At 46.0% G+C, this 17,316-nt stretch overlaps 1 protein-coding gene across 3 annotated transcripts in view; it reads left to right on the forward strand.

Moving 5' to 3' along the window:
- Nucleotides 1-17,316, forward strand: part of LOC124000756 (SRC kinase signaling inhibitor 1-like) — a 150,918-nt gene that overhangs the window by 125,860 nt on the left and 7,742 nt on the right. Inside the window, exons 19-22 of one of the 3 annotated variants that reach the window (XM_046307344.1) lie at nucleotides 116-244; nucleotides 999-1,088; nucleotides 1,217-2,335; nucleotides 3,894-4,025. In XM_046307344.1, coding sequence (XP_046163300.1) covers nucleotides 116-244; nucleotides 999-1,088; nucleotides 1,217-2,335; nucleotides 3,894-4,025 — 1,470 coding nt within the window. The remainder of the gene's footprint in view (nucleotides 1-115; nucleotides 245-998; nucleotides 1,089-1,216; nucleotides 2,336-3,893; nucleotides 4,026-17,316) is intronic. The other 2 variants (XM_046307345.1, XM_046307347.1) reach the window with 2 other exon arrangements.

Genomic DNA, 17,316 nt, shown 5'->3' on the forward strand with positions numbered 1-17,316 from the left:
CATTTTGATAGACCCGTTCTAATAATTGATCTTGATATCATGGATAATTTATACTAATTTAACCATTATTTACATTATTTCAACATCCCCTCCCTCCTACCCTTCCCCTGGCCAGCTGTTTCAGAGAACCCCCCTCAGGCTCAGCCACCCCCCTCCCCTGTCCCTGCCCAGTGTCCCCCGCAGCAGGACCAGCGTGCCCCCCTCCAGCCTTGACCTATGGTCCCCAGGGGCCCCGGGCACCAAGGTAACGCCCTCCCTGACCTCGCGAGGGCTTGTGTGGACTGCTGTTTCCTGAGACTGCCCTCACCTTCCTCCTCGCCCCCCTTCCTCCTCGAACTAACACTTCCACCCCTCTACCCCTCCCTCAAATACACACTCCCATGTTCCATCCCTGATCTCTACACCCCTCCCAGAGTACACAGTCCCATCCTCACCTTTTATCTCTACCTGCAGAGTGCTCTCCACAGGGTCTCCTGTCAAACACAGCAGCTGGTCACCAGCACACAGAATGTACACTGACCCTATTCTGCTTGGTGCTGCTGGGAAAGTAAAGGAGTTTGTACTATTGTTTTAAATGTAGGCCTTTGGTCCAGCACTCCCCTTGTTCTACACTACCAGAACACACCCCGAAACACACTGTCTCCAGACGACACACACACCCTATACCAACACACACTCACTCCCTGATGGAGTGATCACTCTTCCTTACACACAAACACTCCTGTGACTAGTCACTCTCTGTGTTGGTTGCAGTGCTCTGAAGTGCATGGATGTGCATGTCTGTGTTAGAGTTTGCCAGTGTGTGTGTGTGTGTGTGTGTGTGTGTGTGTGTGTGTGTGTGTGTGTGTGTGTGTGTGTGTGTGTGTGTGTGTGTGTGTGTGTGTGTGTGTGTGTGTGTGTGTGTGTGTGTGTGTGTGTGTGTGTGTGTGTGTGTGTGTGTGTGTGTGTGTGTGTGTGTGTGTGTGAGCAGTTGTGAAACTCTACACTATGTCTACCAGCTGTCTAGAGCATCGTTGGACCGCTCTGGCCTACGGTGGAAGCAGGGCAGCTCAGACTGCACTGCCGGCATACTGGCATCACACTCACAGGTCAGTGTCCTAATGAGAAGTATTTTAGAACCAGTCAATTACCATTACACTGTTTAGAAAACAATCCTATTTTATCTTATTGAATGTATGTTGGACTATTACTTCTAATCACCCATTCTGTTTAACAGGCACAGAGCACGGCCCTTCCTGGTCCGTCCTTCTCTCCTGTCCCCCGGATTGTGCTGACAGAGTGTGTGTCAGTTTCACTCTCTTCGTCAGAAGGCTTTGGCAGAGACTTGACACAGGACCATCAGATGTCCCCAACAGTGGACCTGTCCCAGAGCCAGACTGCTCCTCCCCAGACAGTCCCCCAGATCCAGGAGGTCTCTAAGGGGAAGGATCCCGTCAGCCAGCCCCAGAGGAAACCCTCTCGGCGGGGGGAGCTGAGAATCCTGGACTCCTTTGAGAAGGAGGAAGAGAGGGAGGAGAGAGAAGAGCTGTCCTTGGTGCTGACTGAGCTGGGGGTGATGGTGATGTCACCCTCGGAGGCCCAGAAGCTCAGCAGGACCTGGGGAGAGGCTCTACAGACACTCACCATCCCACCTCAGCCTTCAGAGGAAAGCACTGAACCCCGTCTGTGTGGGGCTCCACTACTGGTACTCTTCAGGGAGTCTGTGACGGTCAGAGAGGCCTACAGGAAGCTGCAGTTACTGCTGGGCAGGGAGGAAGACACAGGGTCAACCAAGGTGAACCCCAAGCCCAGAGCAGGATCTTCTCACTGCAGCCTGAGCAGCAGCCTCGGTACCCTGGGTTCCAGGATAACTCTCGCCCCTGAGCAGCAGGACTCTCTGAGAGAGGTTCTGAGGAGAGGGGTGGAGACAGGGGCCAGGAACCTGAAACTCCCTCACAGCACTGGAACAAAGAGCATTCTAGCCACCCTTCCGGAGCCCAGTCAGGACTCTGCAGAAGCAGCAGTGAAACCCAAAGGGTCTGCAGGTTGTAAGGAGAGCCAGGCCAGGGAAGAACAGGGACTGAACCCCTGGAAGCAGGGAGAGGACATTAGGAGCAGCACCTACAGCAGGCTGGACAGCCTGGATGAAACCATCCGTGAGCTGGAGAACACCCTGCTGGAGCTCAGTGGCCACCCCACCACAGTGCATCTCTCCATCCGCACACTCCCCACTGACACTTCCTTGTCAGAGGCTCCAGCCCCAGCCCAGATGCCTGGCACCAGCACCTCAGAGACCAAGAAGCCCCCAGTCCCACCCAAGCCCAAACCCTCCTACACTCCTGCCACGATGACCAAGGTCTATAACATGCACCCCTGCATAGACTCTGCTCTTTAGAGGGCATGCACTCACTTCTCTCTATCCTCTTCTGTCTTTTTGGCTTGAAGTGTTGGGGTTGCTGTTTCTGCCAATTCCCACATACAAGTAATCTGTCGTCTGCTCCCTGTGAAAACGGGTAGATTTTGTCAGTCCAAACAATGTTTTAAATCCTGAAGGCTTTAAATCTTTAATCTGTTCAACTCCAAGGAGCCGGCAGGAGATGCTCTCCTTCTCTGTACTGTGATTAGTTATGTGCGGCTACTGTCCACTTGGGAGACGGGTTGTTCATTTTCTTTTCATTGATCCTCTGTTTCTACTCTGTAAACCAGGGCAAGTCCAATCTCTGCTGCAATAAACTGTCGTTTCTCTTTCTCTCCCCTCTTTATTTCCCCCCCTTTCTGCACGTCTTTGTCTTGTCTTCGTCCTTTGCTGCTTCTCTCGTCTCTGTAATCAATTACCAGTTACCTGCATACACAACTATTATAGCTTTACCTTGAACTTTCAATCGGCTTATCGACAAACAAAATGTTGAAACTTGTTTACAAATTGGTCTGAAACTGAATACAGACGCACACTGTTGTTTTCATTATCCCATAGTAAATCATTAGCATAGGGCAGACCAGACCTCGGAGGGCTCATTGCATGCTGGGAGTCGGAGTTTGTCATTTCACCTTTAGGTCAACTCTCCTTGTAAAGCTCCCAAAATGAAATACATGGTTGAATAGTGATGATAAATAGAGAGTTAGAGATAGACAGGTGAAGAGGTAGACTGTAGCATGGACCACCATGATGTCTCAGTGTGTACATGGACCTCCATTCAGTCCAACTGCAGTGGAGTGCCAAGCTACAGTGGGGCTGACTGTCAGGGACTGTTTCTCCTCTCGGCCGTTCAGCTGGAGAAACAGGTCCCGTGGGCTTGACGTGGGGTTTTGTGTGGAGTTGCAGCGTTTTCACGCCTTGTTGCATCACCCTTAGCACTGTAACCACCACTGCCTTTAACTGGGTCTCATTAGGCCAATCAGATCCTTCACCCAGGTTCCCTACTCTACCCCTTAATGATTCATATTAGCATACCATACTGGGAGCTCCGTCTCCTGTAATCATATGCACTGCCTTTCCTATTAGCCAATGTGCGAGTGTGGAGGAGGTTGGGGAGTAGATAGGATGTATGTTGGAGTGAGTGGGTGCGTATTTACTTTTTGCATATTAGAGGCAGAGAAAATGGTTGAGCCGACGACATCATATGATGGAGCCCCTGGTGCAGCCACGCTACGCAAACACCACTTTGAATTTTCCATTTCCATATTCACCTGTTTGTCAGATCTTCTGCAGCCAGTGTGTAATGATGTAGTGAAAGTCAGTGGGGCGGATAGCAGGGAGGTGTTTCAGCGAGGGCTAGCCGGCGGGGATACCGGGTGAGAGCTTCTATTGAGTTGGTATATGTCTGATTAAAAGGAATGAAATGTAAATCTGTTCGTCCTCTGTGACACTAATACACTTCTCTCCCCTCTTCTCCTCTCCTTGTCTCCTTCTCCAGGGAGGCAACAGCTCTTCAGCTGTGGGTAAAGGCCACTCCTCGGCTGCCTCCAGACTGAAGCACCTGCAGCAGAGCGGCACAGAGAAGACCAAAACTGGCACGAGGGAAGACTTCCTCAAGGGCCAGCAGCAGGTACTGTATTCTAGTGAGCCTGATCATCTACTACTGACTGCCCCTACCTAACTGACCCCACACCTCCATCTTCTGCACAAGGTGGCCTATTCCACTGTTGTACTAGTGTACCTCCATATCTTGGTGTGACTTCTTAGTCCACAGACCGTCGATGGATTAGCCAGAGCCACTAGTACTACTAGGGTCCTGTTTGATAAAGGTGATATAGATAGTGTATGGAATCGATAGTGTAGTGCACCAGGGCACCTGAAGGTTTTGGAGGATGTTGGGTTATAAGTTTGGAAATGCAAGGGGACCCAGGGGAGACGGGGAAATGGAACTGATCAGCCGTGTGAGAACAAAGTCGAACTGAGAGAGAACTCTCCTCTCTGGTGCAGGCAGGAGTCATGTCAATGAAATAATCTTTAATGTCAATGTTACTTGAAAAATACCAGAGCACTGAGGTGCACCTAAACCCCCTCTACATGCTAAAAATACTTTGATTGGGAGAAGGAGAATTCAGAGAGGGAGCCATTCATGTGAATCAAGAGAGAGAGGTGTGTGTGTGTGTGTGTGTGTGTGTGTGTGTGTGTGTGTGTGTGTGTGTGTGTGTGTGTGTGTGTGTGTGTGTGTGTGTGTGTGTGTGTGTGTGTGTGTGTGTGTGTGTGTGTGTGTGTGTGTGTGTGTGTGTGTGTGTGTGTGTGTGTGTGTGTGTGTGTGTGTGTGTGTGTGTGAGAGAGAGAGAGAGTTTTTTTGTTTTTGTTTTAAATCATCTTTATTGGGTCTGGGAGCCCACAACACAATAAATACTCATACAAAACCACAGGTACACATCAATTAAAAACACAACTCCAATTCCTCCTCCACAGTAACTAGACACAACAGCCTCTGAATACCCCATATACTCATAAACAAATCAATATTGTTGACAAATTATAATAGGCAAACTCAACCCTTAGTCTCGCTGCCAACATTCCCACCACATCCACAGACCCCTGTCCCCGAATACTGTTCTTTCGGGTCTTCCATATCACTAATTTTGCTGCCCCTAACACAAAATTAAGCAACACAACTACACCCTTTTGACTAAACCTGTACTTTGGCCCCAATATATACAGTTCGGAAGGGAAAACCTCTCCCAATGCTGAGAACCAATCAGTGATCAGTTCAATTATCCCGACCAACCTGGGACACTGTAAAAACAGATGTGCCAGAGTTTCAGACTCAGCACAGAATGGACACCCCTCCCCAACAGCAGGATCCAGGTGTACCAGATGCATGTTGGTGGCTATAGTTCCATGTATTAGCCTCCATTGGAGGTCAGCTGTCCTCTTATCAATAGGCAGTTTGTATAATGATCGCCAACAGCCTTTTGGGGAGGCACCTGGACCAAGCACACCTGCCCACCTCGTCGATTTTACCCCTTCCAGGGAAGAGGCATCGGACACCTCTACACATATTCTGTACATGGCCTTCTTTCCCACCTCCTTGAACTCCCCCAGCTCCATGGTATGGAAGGAAAGCAGCATCCCCACGTCCTCCTCGAATGCCCCCATCGCAGCACTAACAATCAGTGCAGGGAACATATAATCCAGACCCTCCTTCCACCGATCAGATTTGGAAGTGTCAGTCACATACTGCAGATGAAGTACTGGCAAGGAGTCAAAGACCTCAGCGACGACCTTCCTCAGTAAGCGAGATGATCGGATCCCTTCTCTTTCTCCCAGCTCCTCCAACGATCTGCTCCTGCTCCGCATCAGATGACCCAGCTTGGTACACCCCAAGCCTAGCAGGCATGAACATAGACTGGCTGAACCCAGAGCACGGGACTGGATGGCAGTGTTATAAAAAAGAGGCTCTTCAAAAAGCCACATCCCTGGTGGCGTGCCGGCCTGACAAGGACTCTCCAAGCCTGCATAACAGACTCATAAAATGAAGTCTGGCCAGGCAATTCACCCCCCCCTCCTCCATCTTTAAGAGGAAAAGGTACTTGTCTAAGCCCAAACAGCCCGCTCTCCTCATCAGTGTGTAGGCTGTGTCGACCCAGCTAGAACCGTCACTGTACAACAGTCTCTGGGCTGCTTGAAGCCGGAAAGCCATGACCCTAGAGGAAATGTCCTCCAGGCCTTGCCCGCCCTCGTGCAGTGGCAGGTACAGGGCTGCAGCTTTAATCCAGTGTTGTCCAGACCAGAAGAAATTGACAAGGGTCCTCTGAAGCTCTTGTACCAGAACCTTTGGTGGCTACAAAATCATTAGTCTGTGCCACAGGGTAGAGGCAGCAAGATTATTAGCTACCAGTACCCTTCCCCTATAAGACAGCTGGGGCAGCATCCATTTCCATCTTGACAGTCTGGCACACACCTTCTCCACTACACCCTCCCAGTTCTTTTTCTGAAAGACATCGGAGTCTAAAAAAAAAAGCAAAGTCTTCATCCCACCTCTGCCCCACTGAAGCCCCCCTGATAACCGTGGAGCAGACCCCGTCTGAAGCTGACCTGCCCACAGAGCTTCACTCTTTCCCCAATTGACTCTAGCTGAGGAGGCCCCCTCATAAACCTTTAAAGTGTTTGCGAGAACCTTAACATCTTCACCCCCCTGTAATAAAAACTGTCTTGTCATCTGCATACGCAGACAGTGCTATCGTGGGACCCTTCCTTACACCTGGCACAGAGAAACCAGTAAGCTTTGTTCTTAAAAAACAAAGCATTGGTTCAATCAAATCCCCCTTTTTTGGCAACAGTGAAAGCACCACACGTTGACAGGATACAGGAAGATAACCCTCATGAAAGGATTCACACACCACTTCATAAAAATCCTCTACAATAGACCCCCAAAAATGCTTAGAAAACTCAGATGGTAAACCATCAATGCCAGGGGCTCGGCCTGTTGAGAGCTGCATAACTGCTGTGGACAGCTCTTGCAGAGTAATGTCAGAGTCCAATGCGACTCTCTGCTCAGGTCCCAATTGAGGAAGACCGTGTAACAACTGTTCAGTACACAGAGAGTCACAATCCTCCGCCTTATAGAGGGCCGAGTAGAAATCCACGGCATGTTGACGCATTTCACTGTCATCCGTGGTGCCCTTCCCATCAGGGAGACGAAGGCAGACCATCTGTTTACGTTGCAATGTCGACTGTCCTAGTTAATTTTTTTAAGCGCTAGGAGAATCCATATCCTTGAGGGAAGCGAAACGAGACCTAATCAAGGCACCCTTCACTCTTTCATGCAGAAACGACCTCAGTTCATGTCTCTTGTCCTGTAAGTTCATGACTGGTCCAGGGTCGTTCTGAGTGAGCAGCTTCAATTCAATAGACTTGATGTCCTGTTCAAGGGCCTTGATTGTCTCTTTAAATTCAATTTGAGACCGAGCAGTATACTGTTGACAAAATAATAGTATTTGGGCCCACCATTGTCTCAAGGACTCAAAATTCACCCTCCATTTTTTCCCAAAACAACACAAACCTTTCACAAAACATGAAATCATGTAACAATTTAACATTAAAATACCAGTAAGGTGATGACCTTTGTGGACAGGACAAGTGAATATCAACAGTAACAATATGATGATCAGAGAAACCCACAGGAGTAATGTCACACCTTCCAACCCTACTACAGTATTGCTCAGATACATACAACTTGTCTAACCTTCCAACCCTACTACAGTATTGCTCAGATACATACAACCTGTCTAACCTTGCTGCACTGACACAACCTTCATTAACTTTTAGCCATGTGTACTGCTTAACCTTTGCATTCCTTACTCTCCACACATCAGAAAGCTCAAACTCAGTTAATAGGCCAGACAGGCAAGTGGCTGACCACAGGTGAGGTTCTTCAGCGGTGCTATCAACAGTGAAATCCACTGTACAGTTCCAGTTCCCCCCTAAAACCATACACCCCTCTCGGTCACACTGTCTTTAGGTTTCCTTTATTTGATCAAATACAGCAATACGCGCTGTACTCTTATTAGGAGCATTAACATTCAAAAAAATAAAAAATAACCATAACATCCACCTTGACCAATAAAACCCGACCCTTGACAATCTCTGTTGTAGATACCACAGTCACCCCTAAACCTGAGGAAAACAAGATTGCCACCCCAGCACTGAAATTAGCACCATGAGTACATGCTGCCCCTCCCACCACATGTTTTATTACTTCTAATACCCAAGCCCTCGTATTCCTGTCCCTTCCCCCATTAATACTGAGAGAACCAACCCTTAGTACCTCCATATAGAAAAGAGAAAGGAAAAGCAGAATAAACCACAGAGAAACCAAGGAGAAAAAAGACACCCTATGAAGCATGATCATCATCATTGTTTAATCTTCTCTTATTAACCTGACCACGTTTCCCAACACCTTTTGCTGCTGTGACAGCAGTAACAAATTTCCTCAAGCGAAACCGCGTCTTCTCACTCAATTGGTCTAACCCCACTGTCTTCTGTAACATCACAGCTGACCTCACAAATTTATCAACGTCAAAATAATCTGCCAATTTGACAGATTTCCCAAAAGTCTGATCCAGAAACTCATTTACCTCCTCTAGATCATAAACTGAGTCCTCACCAGCAGCTATTATATCAAAAGAGATATCCATATCCTTCTCCTGATCCTCAGCTGAGACCACAGACAACTGACTCCCCTCTACCACACCCCTTTCAACACTCCCCACTTGCACCTCATCACTCGTACCAAGCATCTCCTCCACTACCTGGGAGACTCGCCCCACCTGAACCTCATTACTCGTAGTGGGAATCTCCTCGACTACCTGGGAGCCTAGCTCCACATGAACCCCAGCACTCGTAGTGGGCATCTCCTCCACTACCTGGGAGCCTAGCTCCACATGAACCCCAGCACTCGTAGTGGCCATCTCCTCCACTACCTGGGAGCCTAGCTCCACATGAACCCCAGCACTCGTAGTGGGCATCTCCTCCACTACCTGGGAGCCTAGCTCCACATGAACCCCAGCACTCGTAGTGGGCATCTCCTCCACTACCTGGGAGCCTAGCTCCACATGAACCCCAGGACTCGTAGTGGGCATCTCCTCCACTACCTGGGAGCCTAGCTCCACATGAACCCCAGCACTCGTAGTGGGCATCTCCTCCACTACCTGGGAGCCTAGCTCCACATGAACCCCCTCTTGTACCCCAGCATTCGTACTGGGCATCTCCTCCACCACCTGGGAGCTTAGCTCCACATGAACCCCCTCCTTTACCCCAGCACTCGTACTGGGCACCTGCTCACTAATCTGAGGAACTGGCTCTTCAGATACATCCTTACCTTCTACAACAATATTTTTCTGCTGCATAACATTTCCCTCTAATACAAGTTGCAACTCCGTGCCCTCAACACGGATAACTTGTTCCTCAGCAACCGGTGCTTGTGGCTGTTCTACCGCTATCGATGACCACCTGCACCCCTCCCTCTACCTTCTCCCTTTTCGGGCAAACATGTCGCTTATGACCAAAATCCCCGCACTCAAAAGACAGTTGACTACCCGTACTAGCATAAGCCATATACAGTCTATTGTCATACTTGATTTTAAATGATAACTCTGAAGTCTGCTCCGATGAGTCCAAAAACATAAACATCTGTCGCCGAAATGACATTACCTGTTTCAACGCCGGGTGTTTGCAACCCAACGGGACAACCTTCATTGAACTGGCGAACTTCCCAAAGTGCAATAATTCGCGCTCCAATAGCTCATTTGGAATAAACGGCGGTACATTTGAAATCGTTACCGTAACTTGAATAAAGCGGCGTAACTTGAATAAACATTCCTTTAAGAAGTATGCCATGCTCAACCATCCGATCAACAAGACACTCTTCTTTAAGAAATACCACCCCCGCTTTATTCATCCGGGATGCATAAGCAACATTCTCGTATCCTACCTTCTCTCCTACGGCGACCAGAAACTCCTCCACTGTGACCTAAAGCCGTGCCGAAGTGACAGGGACGGCATCCCCATTCGGGATGCCATCCCTGCCAAAATCAGGGTAATTCTCCACAACACACGCACTCCTTCACTCAAACAATTCCCAGCATGCACCAATCACTCCCAGCATGCAGAGAGAGAGAGAGAGAGAGAGAGAGAGAGAGAGAGAGAGAGAGAGAGAGAGAGAGAGAGAGAGAGAGAGAGAGAGAGAGAGAGGAGAGAGAGGGGGGGAGCAAGAGAGAGAGAGGAGAGAGAGAGAGAGAGAGAGAGAGAGAGAGAGGGCTGGGCTGGGCAGAGAAAGATGTAGGGAGAGACAGAGAGAGAGATGCATATATAATATATAGAGAGAGTGTGGTATGCGACTAGGCTGACTAGTAGCTATTTAGGTAAACATGGGAGGAATCTCGAATTCCCTTGTCTCCCAATGTAGGCTGAGGCTAATCAGTACAGTACTCAGTTGTGTCAGTGCAATCATTGATTATTCAATATGACGAGCACAGTGCTTCCTCCCAGTGTGCTCCCTTCAGCTGTCACTCGCTTTCTCTCTCTTCCTCCGTTTTATTCATCACTCCTTCCTTACTGACCAATCTTTTTCATCCCTATTATTTATTGTTCTTTCAATTTGGCTGTCTCTCTTTTCCCACCTGTCTTTCTCTCTCTCCCCCTGTGTCTCTCTTTTCCCACCTCTGTCTTTCTCTCTCTCCCCCTGTGTCTCTCTTTTCCCACCTCTGTCTTTCTCTCTCTCCCCCGTGTCTCTCTTTTCCCACCTCTGTCTTTCTCTCTCTCCCCCTGTGTCTCTCTTTTCCCACCTGTCTTTCTCTCTCTCCCCCTGTGTCTCTCTTTTCCCACCTGTGTCTTTCTCTCTCTCCCCCTGTGTCTCTCTTTTCCCACCTCTGTCTTTCTCTCTCTCCTCGTGTGTCTCTTGTTCCCTCCCTCTTTTTCCCTGTTTTTGGAAAGCTGTGGGGGTGGAGTGGCCTCCTTCTAGCCCACTGAGAGGAAAATGAATCCCATTATTTCAGTATGAGGACACAGGATCTCAGCCTGCTCCCTTTGTCCACAGACTGTTGCAAATAATTACACTGAAAATAGGCTGTGTGAAAACACTATCCCCTCGCCCAAAGAAAAGACACTCAAAACAATCTCTCTCAGAGTCGGCACCAGGCCATAAGTTAAGATAGCGCCAACAACAACAGTAACAAAGACATTACTAAACCCATTTCAGAGCATTTTGAATCAACATATGACGCAGAAGTCAATCTTCCCACTACTCAATGACTGACAGCAGGCTGTTTGTATTGACATAACATGCCATGGATGTCTGTCTTCTCTCATTACTCCACCTGAACACTGTCAGATGCCTACCTATACTATACAGCCCAGGGTACTGTGCCAGCCAGGTGCCCATCCACCCACCATATTAGTTGACCCATAGAGACATAAGGTGCCCCCCCTAGTTTCCCCACTCCAACAGAGATGTAAGTTAGTTTCCCCACTCCCATAGATTTGTAAGTCAATTTCCCCCACTCTCATAGATTTGGAAGTTAGTTTCCCCACTCTCATAGAGTTATAAGTTAGTAGCCCCACTCCTATAGAGTTATAAGTCAGTTTCCCCACTCCTATAGAGTTATAAGTCAGTTTCCCCACTCTCATAGCTTCGTAAGTCAATTTCCCCCACTCCTATAGAGTTGTAAGTTAGTTTCCCCACTCCCATAGAGTTATAAGTCAGTTTCCACACTCTCATAGAGTTATAAGTCAGTTTCCACACTCTCATAGAGTTTAAAAGTCAGTTTCCACACTCTCATAGAGTTATAAGTCAGTTTCCACACTCTCATAGAGTTATAAGTTAGTTTCCACACTCTCATAGAGTTATAAGTTAGTTTCCCCACTCCCATAGAGTTATAAGTCAGTTTCCACACTCCCATAGAGTTATAAGTTAGTTTCCCCACTCCCATAGAGTTGTAAGTCAGTTTCCACACTCTCATAGAGTTATAAGTCAGTTTCCCCACTCCCATAGAGTTATAAGTTAGTTTCCCCACTACCATAGATTTGTAAGTCAATTTCCCCCACTCCTATAGAGTTGTAAGTTAGTTTCCCCACTCTCATAGAGTTTTAAGTTAGTTTCCCCACTCCCATAGAGTTATAAGTTAGTTTCCCCACTCCTATAGAGTTATAAGTCAGTTTCCACACTCTCATAGAGTTATAAGTTAGTTTCCCCACTCCCATAGAGTTATAAGTTAGTTTCCCCACTCTCATAGAGTTATAAGTCAGTTTCCACACTCTCATAGAGTTATAAGTTAGTTTCCACACTCTCATAGAGTTATAAGTTAGTTTCCCCACTCCCATAGAGTTATAAGTCAGTTTCCACACTCCCATAGAGTTATAAGTTAGTTTCCCCACTCCCATAGAGTTGTAAGTCAGTTTCCACACTCTCATAGAGTTATAAGTCAGTTTCCCCACTCCCATAGAGTTGTAAGTCAGTTTCCACACTCTCATAGAGTTATAAGTCAGTTTCCCCACTCCCATAGAGTTGTAAGTCAGTTTCCCCACTCCCATAGAGTTATAAGTTAGTTTCCCCACTCCCATAGAGTTATAAGTCAGTTTCCCCACTCTCATAGAGTTGTAAGTTAGTTTCCCCACTCCCATAGAGTTATAAGTTAGTTTCCCCACTCCTATAGAGTTATAAGTTAGTTTCCCCACTCCCATAGAGTTATAAGTTAGTTTCCCCACTCCCATAGAGTTATAAGTTAGTAGCCCCACTCCTATAGAGTTATAAGTCAGTTTCCCCACTCTCATAGAGTTGTAAGTTAGTTTCCCCACTCTCATAGAGTTGTAAGTTAGTTTCCCCACTCCCATAGAGTTGTAAGTTAGTTTCCCCACTCTCATAGAGTTGTAAGTTAGTTTCCCCACTCTCATAGAGTTGTAAGTTAGTTTCCACACTCTCATAGAGTTATAAGATAGTTTCCCTACTCTTATAGAGTTGTAAGTTAGTTTCCACACTCTCATAGAGTTGTAAGTCAGTTTCCCCACTCCCATAGAGTTGTAAGTCAGTTTCCCCACTCTCATAGAATTGTAAGTTAGTTTCCCCACTCTCATAGAGTTATAAGTCAGTTTCCCCACTCTCATAGAGTTATAAGTTAGTTTCCCCACTCCCATAGAGTTATAAGTTAGTTTCCCCACTCCTATAGAGTTATAAGTCAGTTTCCCCACTCCCATAGAGTTGTAAGTCAGTTTCCACACTCTCAGAGTTGTAAGTCAGTTTCCCCACTCTTATAGAGTTATAAGTCAGTTTCCACACTCTCATAGAGTTGTAAGTCAGTTTCCCCACTCTCATAGAGTTATAAGTTAGTTTCCACACTCTCATAGAGTTTTAAGTTAGTTTCCACACTCCCATAGAGTTGTAAGTCAGTTTCCACACTCTCATAGAGTTTTAAGTTAGTTTCCACACTCCCATAGAGTTATAAGTTAGTTTCCCCACTCCCATAGAGTTATAAGTTAGTTTCCCCACTCCCATAGAGTTATAAGTTAGTTTCCACAATCTCATAGAGTTTTAAGTTAGTTTCCCCACTCCCATAGAGTTATAAGTTAGTTTCCACACTCTCATAGAGTTTTAAGTTAGTTTCCCCACTCCAATAGAGTTATAAGTTAGTTTCCCCACTCCCATAGAGTTATAAGTTAGTTTCCCCACTCCCATAGAGTTATAAGTTAGTTTCCCCACTCCCATAGAGTTATAAGTCAGTTTCCACACTCTCATAGAGTTATAAGTTAGTTTCCCCACTCCCATAGAGTTATAAGTTAGTTTCCCCACTCCCATAGAGTTATAAGTTAGTTTCCCCACTCCCATAGAGTTATAAGTTAGTTTCCACACTCCCATAGAGTTTTAAGTTAGTTTCCCCACTCCCATAGAGTTATAAGTTAGTTTCCCCACTCCCATAGAGTTATAAGTTAGTTTCCCCACTCCCATAGAGTTATAAGTTAGTTTCCCCACTCCCATAGAGTTATAAGTTAGTTTCCCCACTCCCATAGAGTTATAAGTTAGTTTCCCCACTCCCATAGAGTTGTAAGTTAGTTTCCCCACTCCCATAGAGTTGTAAGTTAGTTTCCCCACTCCCATAGAGTTATAAGTTAGTTTCCCCACTCCCATAGAGTTATAAGTTAGTTTCCACACTCCCATAGAGTTATAAGTTAGTTTCCCCACTCCCAAAGAGTTATAAGTTAGTTTCCCCACTCCCATAGAGTTATAAGTTAGTTTCCACACTCCCATAGAGTTATAAGTTAGTTTCCCCACTACCATAGAGTTATAAGTTAGTTTCCCCACTCCCATAGAGTTATAAGTTAGTTTCCACACTCCCATACTGTTATAAGTTAGTTTCCCCACTACCATAGAGTTATAAGTTAGTTTCCCCACTCCCATAGAGTTATAAGTTAGTTTCCCCACTCCCATAGAGTTATAAGTTAGTTTCCCCACTCCCATAGAGTTATAAGTTAGTTTCCCCACTCCCATAGAGTTATAAGTTAGTTTCCCCACTCCCATAGAGTTATAAGTTAGTTTCCCCACTCCCATAGAGTTATAAGTTAGTTTCCCCACTCCCATAGAGTTATAAGTTAGTTTCCCCACTCCTATAGAGTTATAAGTTAGTTTCCCCACTCCCATAGAGTTATAAGTTAGTTTCCCCACTCCCATAGAGTTGTAAGTTAGTTTCCCCACTCCCATAGAGTTGTAAGTTAGTTTCCCCACTCCCATAGAGTTATAAGTTAGTTTCCCCACTCCCATAGAGTTATAAGTTAGTTTCCCCACTCCCATAGAGTTATAAGTTAGTTTCCCCACTACCATAGAGTTATAAGTTAGTTTCCCCACTCCCATAGAGTTATAAGTTAGTTTCCCCACTCCCATAGAGTTATAAGTTAGTTTCCCCACTCCCATAGAGTTATAAGTTAGTTTCCCCACTCCCATAGAGTTATAAGTTAGTTTCCCCACTCCCATAGAGTTATAAGTTAGTTTCCCCACTCCCATAGAGTTATAAGTTAGTTTCCCCACTACCATAGAGTTATAAGTTAGTTTCCCCACTCCCATAGAGTTATAAGTTAGTTTCCACACTCCCATAGAGTTGTAATTTAGTTTCCCCACTCCCATAGTTTAGTTTTATTTTATTTTATTTTTACAGGGACAGTGCACATTAATCAACGTTTCAGTAAAAGTGCCGGTTTTAGCCAGCCGGCTAATTTTCAACCGCAGTCCCTGGGCAGGTTATTAAAAACAATTACAATATAGACAATAGCACCATAGAACAAGCAAGACATAGCAACATAGGACAAGCAAGAAATAGCATACAGACAGAGCAACATAGAACAAAAAGCAGCAAAACAAAATTCATAAAAGCAACAAAGTGTTTCCACACCTCACAAGCTACAGACAACAGACAACATGGAAAGCGGCAACACACAGCTAGGGACCATGTTCACAAATCTGATTGACCTTTAGCCAGGTCTTCAAGCATTTTGTGAAAGTGTGATATGTGGTGCAGTTATGTGTGTCTGATGGCAGTGTATTCCAGACATGGGAAGCTCTCACAGAGAATGCAGATTTACTAAAGGTGCTTTTCCTTAGGGGAACTATACAGTCACCTCTCATGGCAGACCTTGTGGATCTGCTGCCATATGTCTGGGTTTTCTGTTTAACAAAAATATTGAGTGGAGGGGGAGCCAGGCCATTAAGGATCTTGAATACAAGACATGCGTCGGTGTATTGCACAAGATTTTCCCAACTCAAGAGCTCATGCTTTCTAAGGATGTGACAATGATGATGGCTATTGGGCTTCCTATCAAGCACTTTGAGAGCCTGTTTGTAGACAGACTGAATAGGTTTTAATGTTGTACAGCAAGCTTGTGCCCAACTAGTCAAGCAGTATGTTAAGTGGGGGAGTATCATAGAATTGAAGTACAGTTTTGCTACCTCTGTAGTCAAACAATTTCGTATAAATCGGAAATTAGCTAGGTTGAATTTGGTTATTTGAATTACCTTTTTCACATGCTTTTTAAAAGAGAGGTTGGAATCAAGTATGATGCCAAGGTACTTAAAATCGGATACCACCTGGAGCTTCTCCCCTGACACATAGACATCTGGCTCAGTAGCATCTGTTGCCCTCTTTGTGAAGAACATGCAAACAGTTTTTTTCACATTGAGATGCAAACACGAGTCACTGAGCCACTTTGTAACCTGGACCATTACAGTAGTGAGTTCTTGTGCAGCTTGTTGTTTGCTCTTTGCATGCACATATATCACTGTATCATCTGCATACATTTGAACTTCAGACCCAGTACAGACAGAAGGCAGATCATTAATGTACAGGTTGAACAGGAGGGGCCCCAGTATTGACCCTTGGGGCACGCCCACATCATAGCTACGAGTGGGCGACAGCTAATTGCTCACTCTGACACACTGAGTTCTGCCTTCAAGGTATGATTTCATCCATCTCAAGGCATCAGGGGAAAAGTTGAACTTGGACAATTTTGTGATGAGAATCTCATGGTTAACAGTATCAAAAGCCTTCCTTAGGTCCAGAAACACAGCCCCAACAGCACACCCTTTGTCCATCTTGGACTTCACATTTTCCAGAAGAAAGCAGTTGGCCGTTTCTGTAGAGTGTTTCGCTCTGAAGCCAAACTGCATGGAGTGTAATGTGAAGGGGCTGTTGTTGAGGTGGGCAATCAGTTGTTCTGCTACACACTTTTCAACAACCTTTGACACCACAGGTAGTATACTAATGGGCCTGTAGTTACTCACGTCAGCAGGGTCGCCTGATTTAAAGATGGCCGTTATTATGGCCGACTTCCATACCCTTGGAAACACACCGAGACCAATAGATGTGTTGGTGACCTTAGTAATGGGGCCAATGAGTGACTCTTTGTAGTTTTTAAGAAAGGTAGAGTCCATCCCAAACACATCTTTGGCTTTAGAGTTCTTTAGTGAGCTAATCCCCTTGTTCACCTTTGACTCAGAAACCTCCCTTATGATGAAGACAGATTGAGTGTCATTCACTAGCACTGAGCCCAAGAAATCAGTGGAGGGGTTCTGGTTCCATAGAGTTATAAGTTAGTTTCCACACTCCCATAGAGTTGTAAGTTAGTAGCCCCACTCTCTACTGATGCTGTGTTTTTGACTCACACCCACCCAGACATGCCCACCGTGGGTGTCCTTTCTACTGGAGCCACAGCTGAAGGTAAAGAGATCTCTTCTCCCCAGAGATGACCTCTGACCCCATACTCTTACATTGACCTTCTCTCTCTCTGACCTTCTCTCTCTCTCATCACGCTTTCCTTTAATCGTCCTATCCTTTCTCTGTTTGTCACTTTTCTGCTTATATCCACAGTGGTGTTAT

This window comes from Oncorhynchus gorbuscha, linkage group LG16 (assembly GCF_021184085.1).
Source record: "Oncorhynchus gorbuscha isolate QuinsamMale2020 ecotype Even-year linkage group LG16, OgorEven_v1.0, whole genome shotgun sequence".
Taxonomy (NCBI): domain Eukaryota; kingdom Metazoa; phylum Chordata; class Actinopteri; order Salmoniformes; family Salmonidae; genus Oncorhynchus; species Oncorhynchus gorbuscha.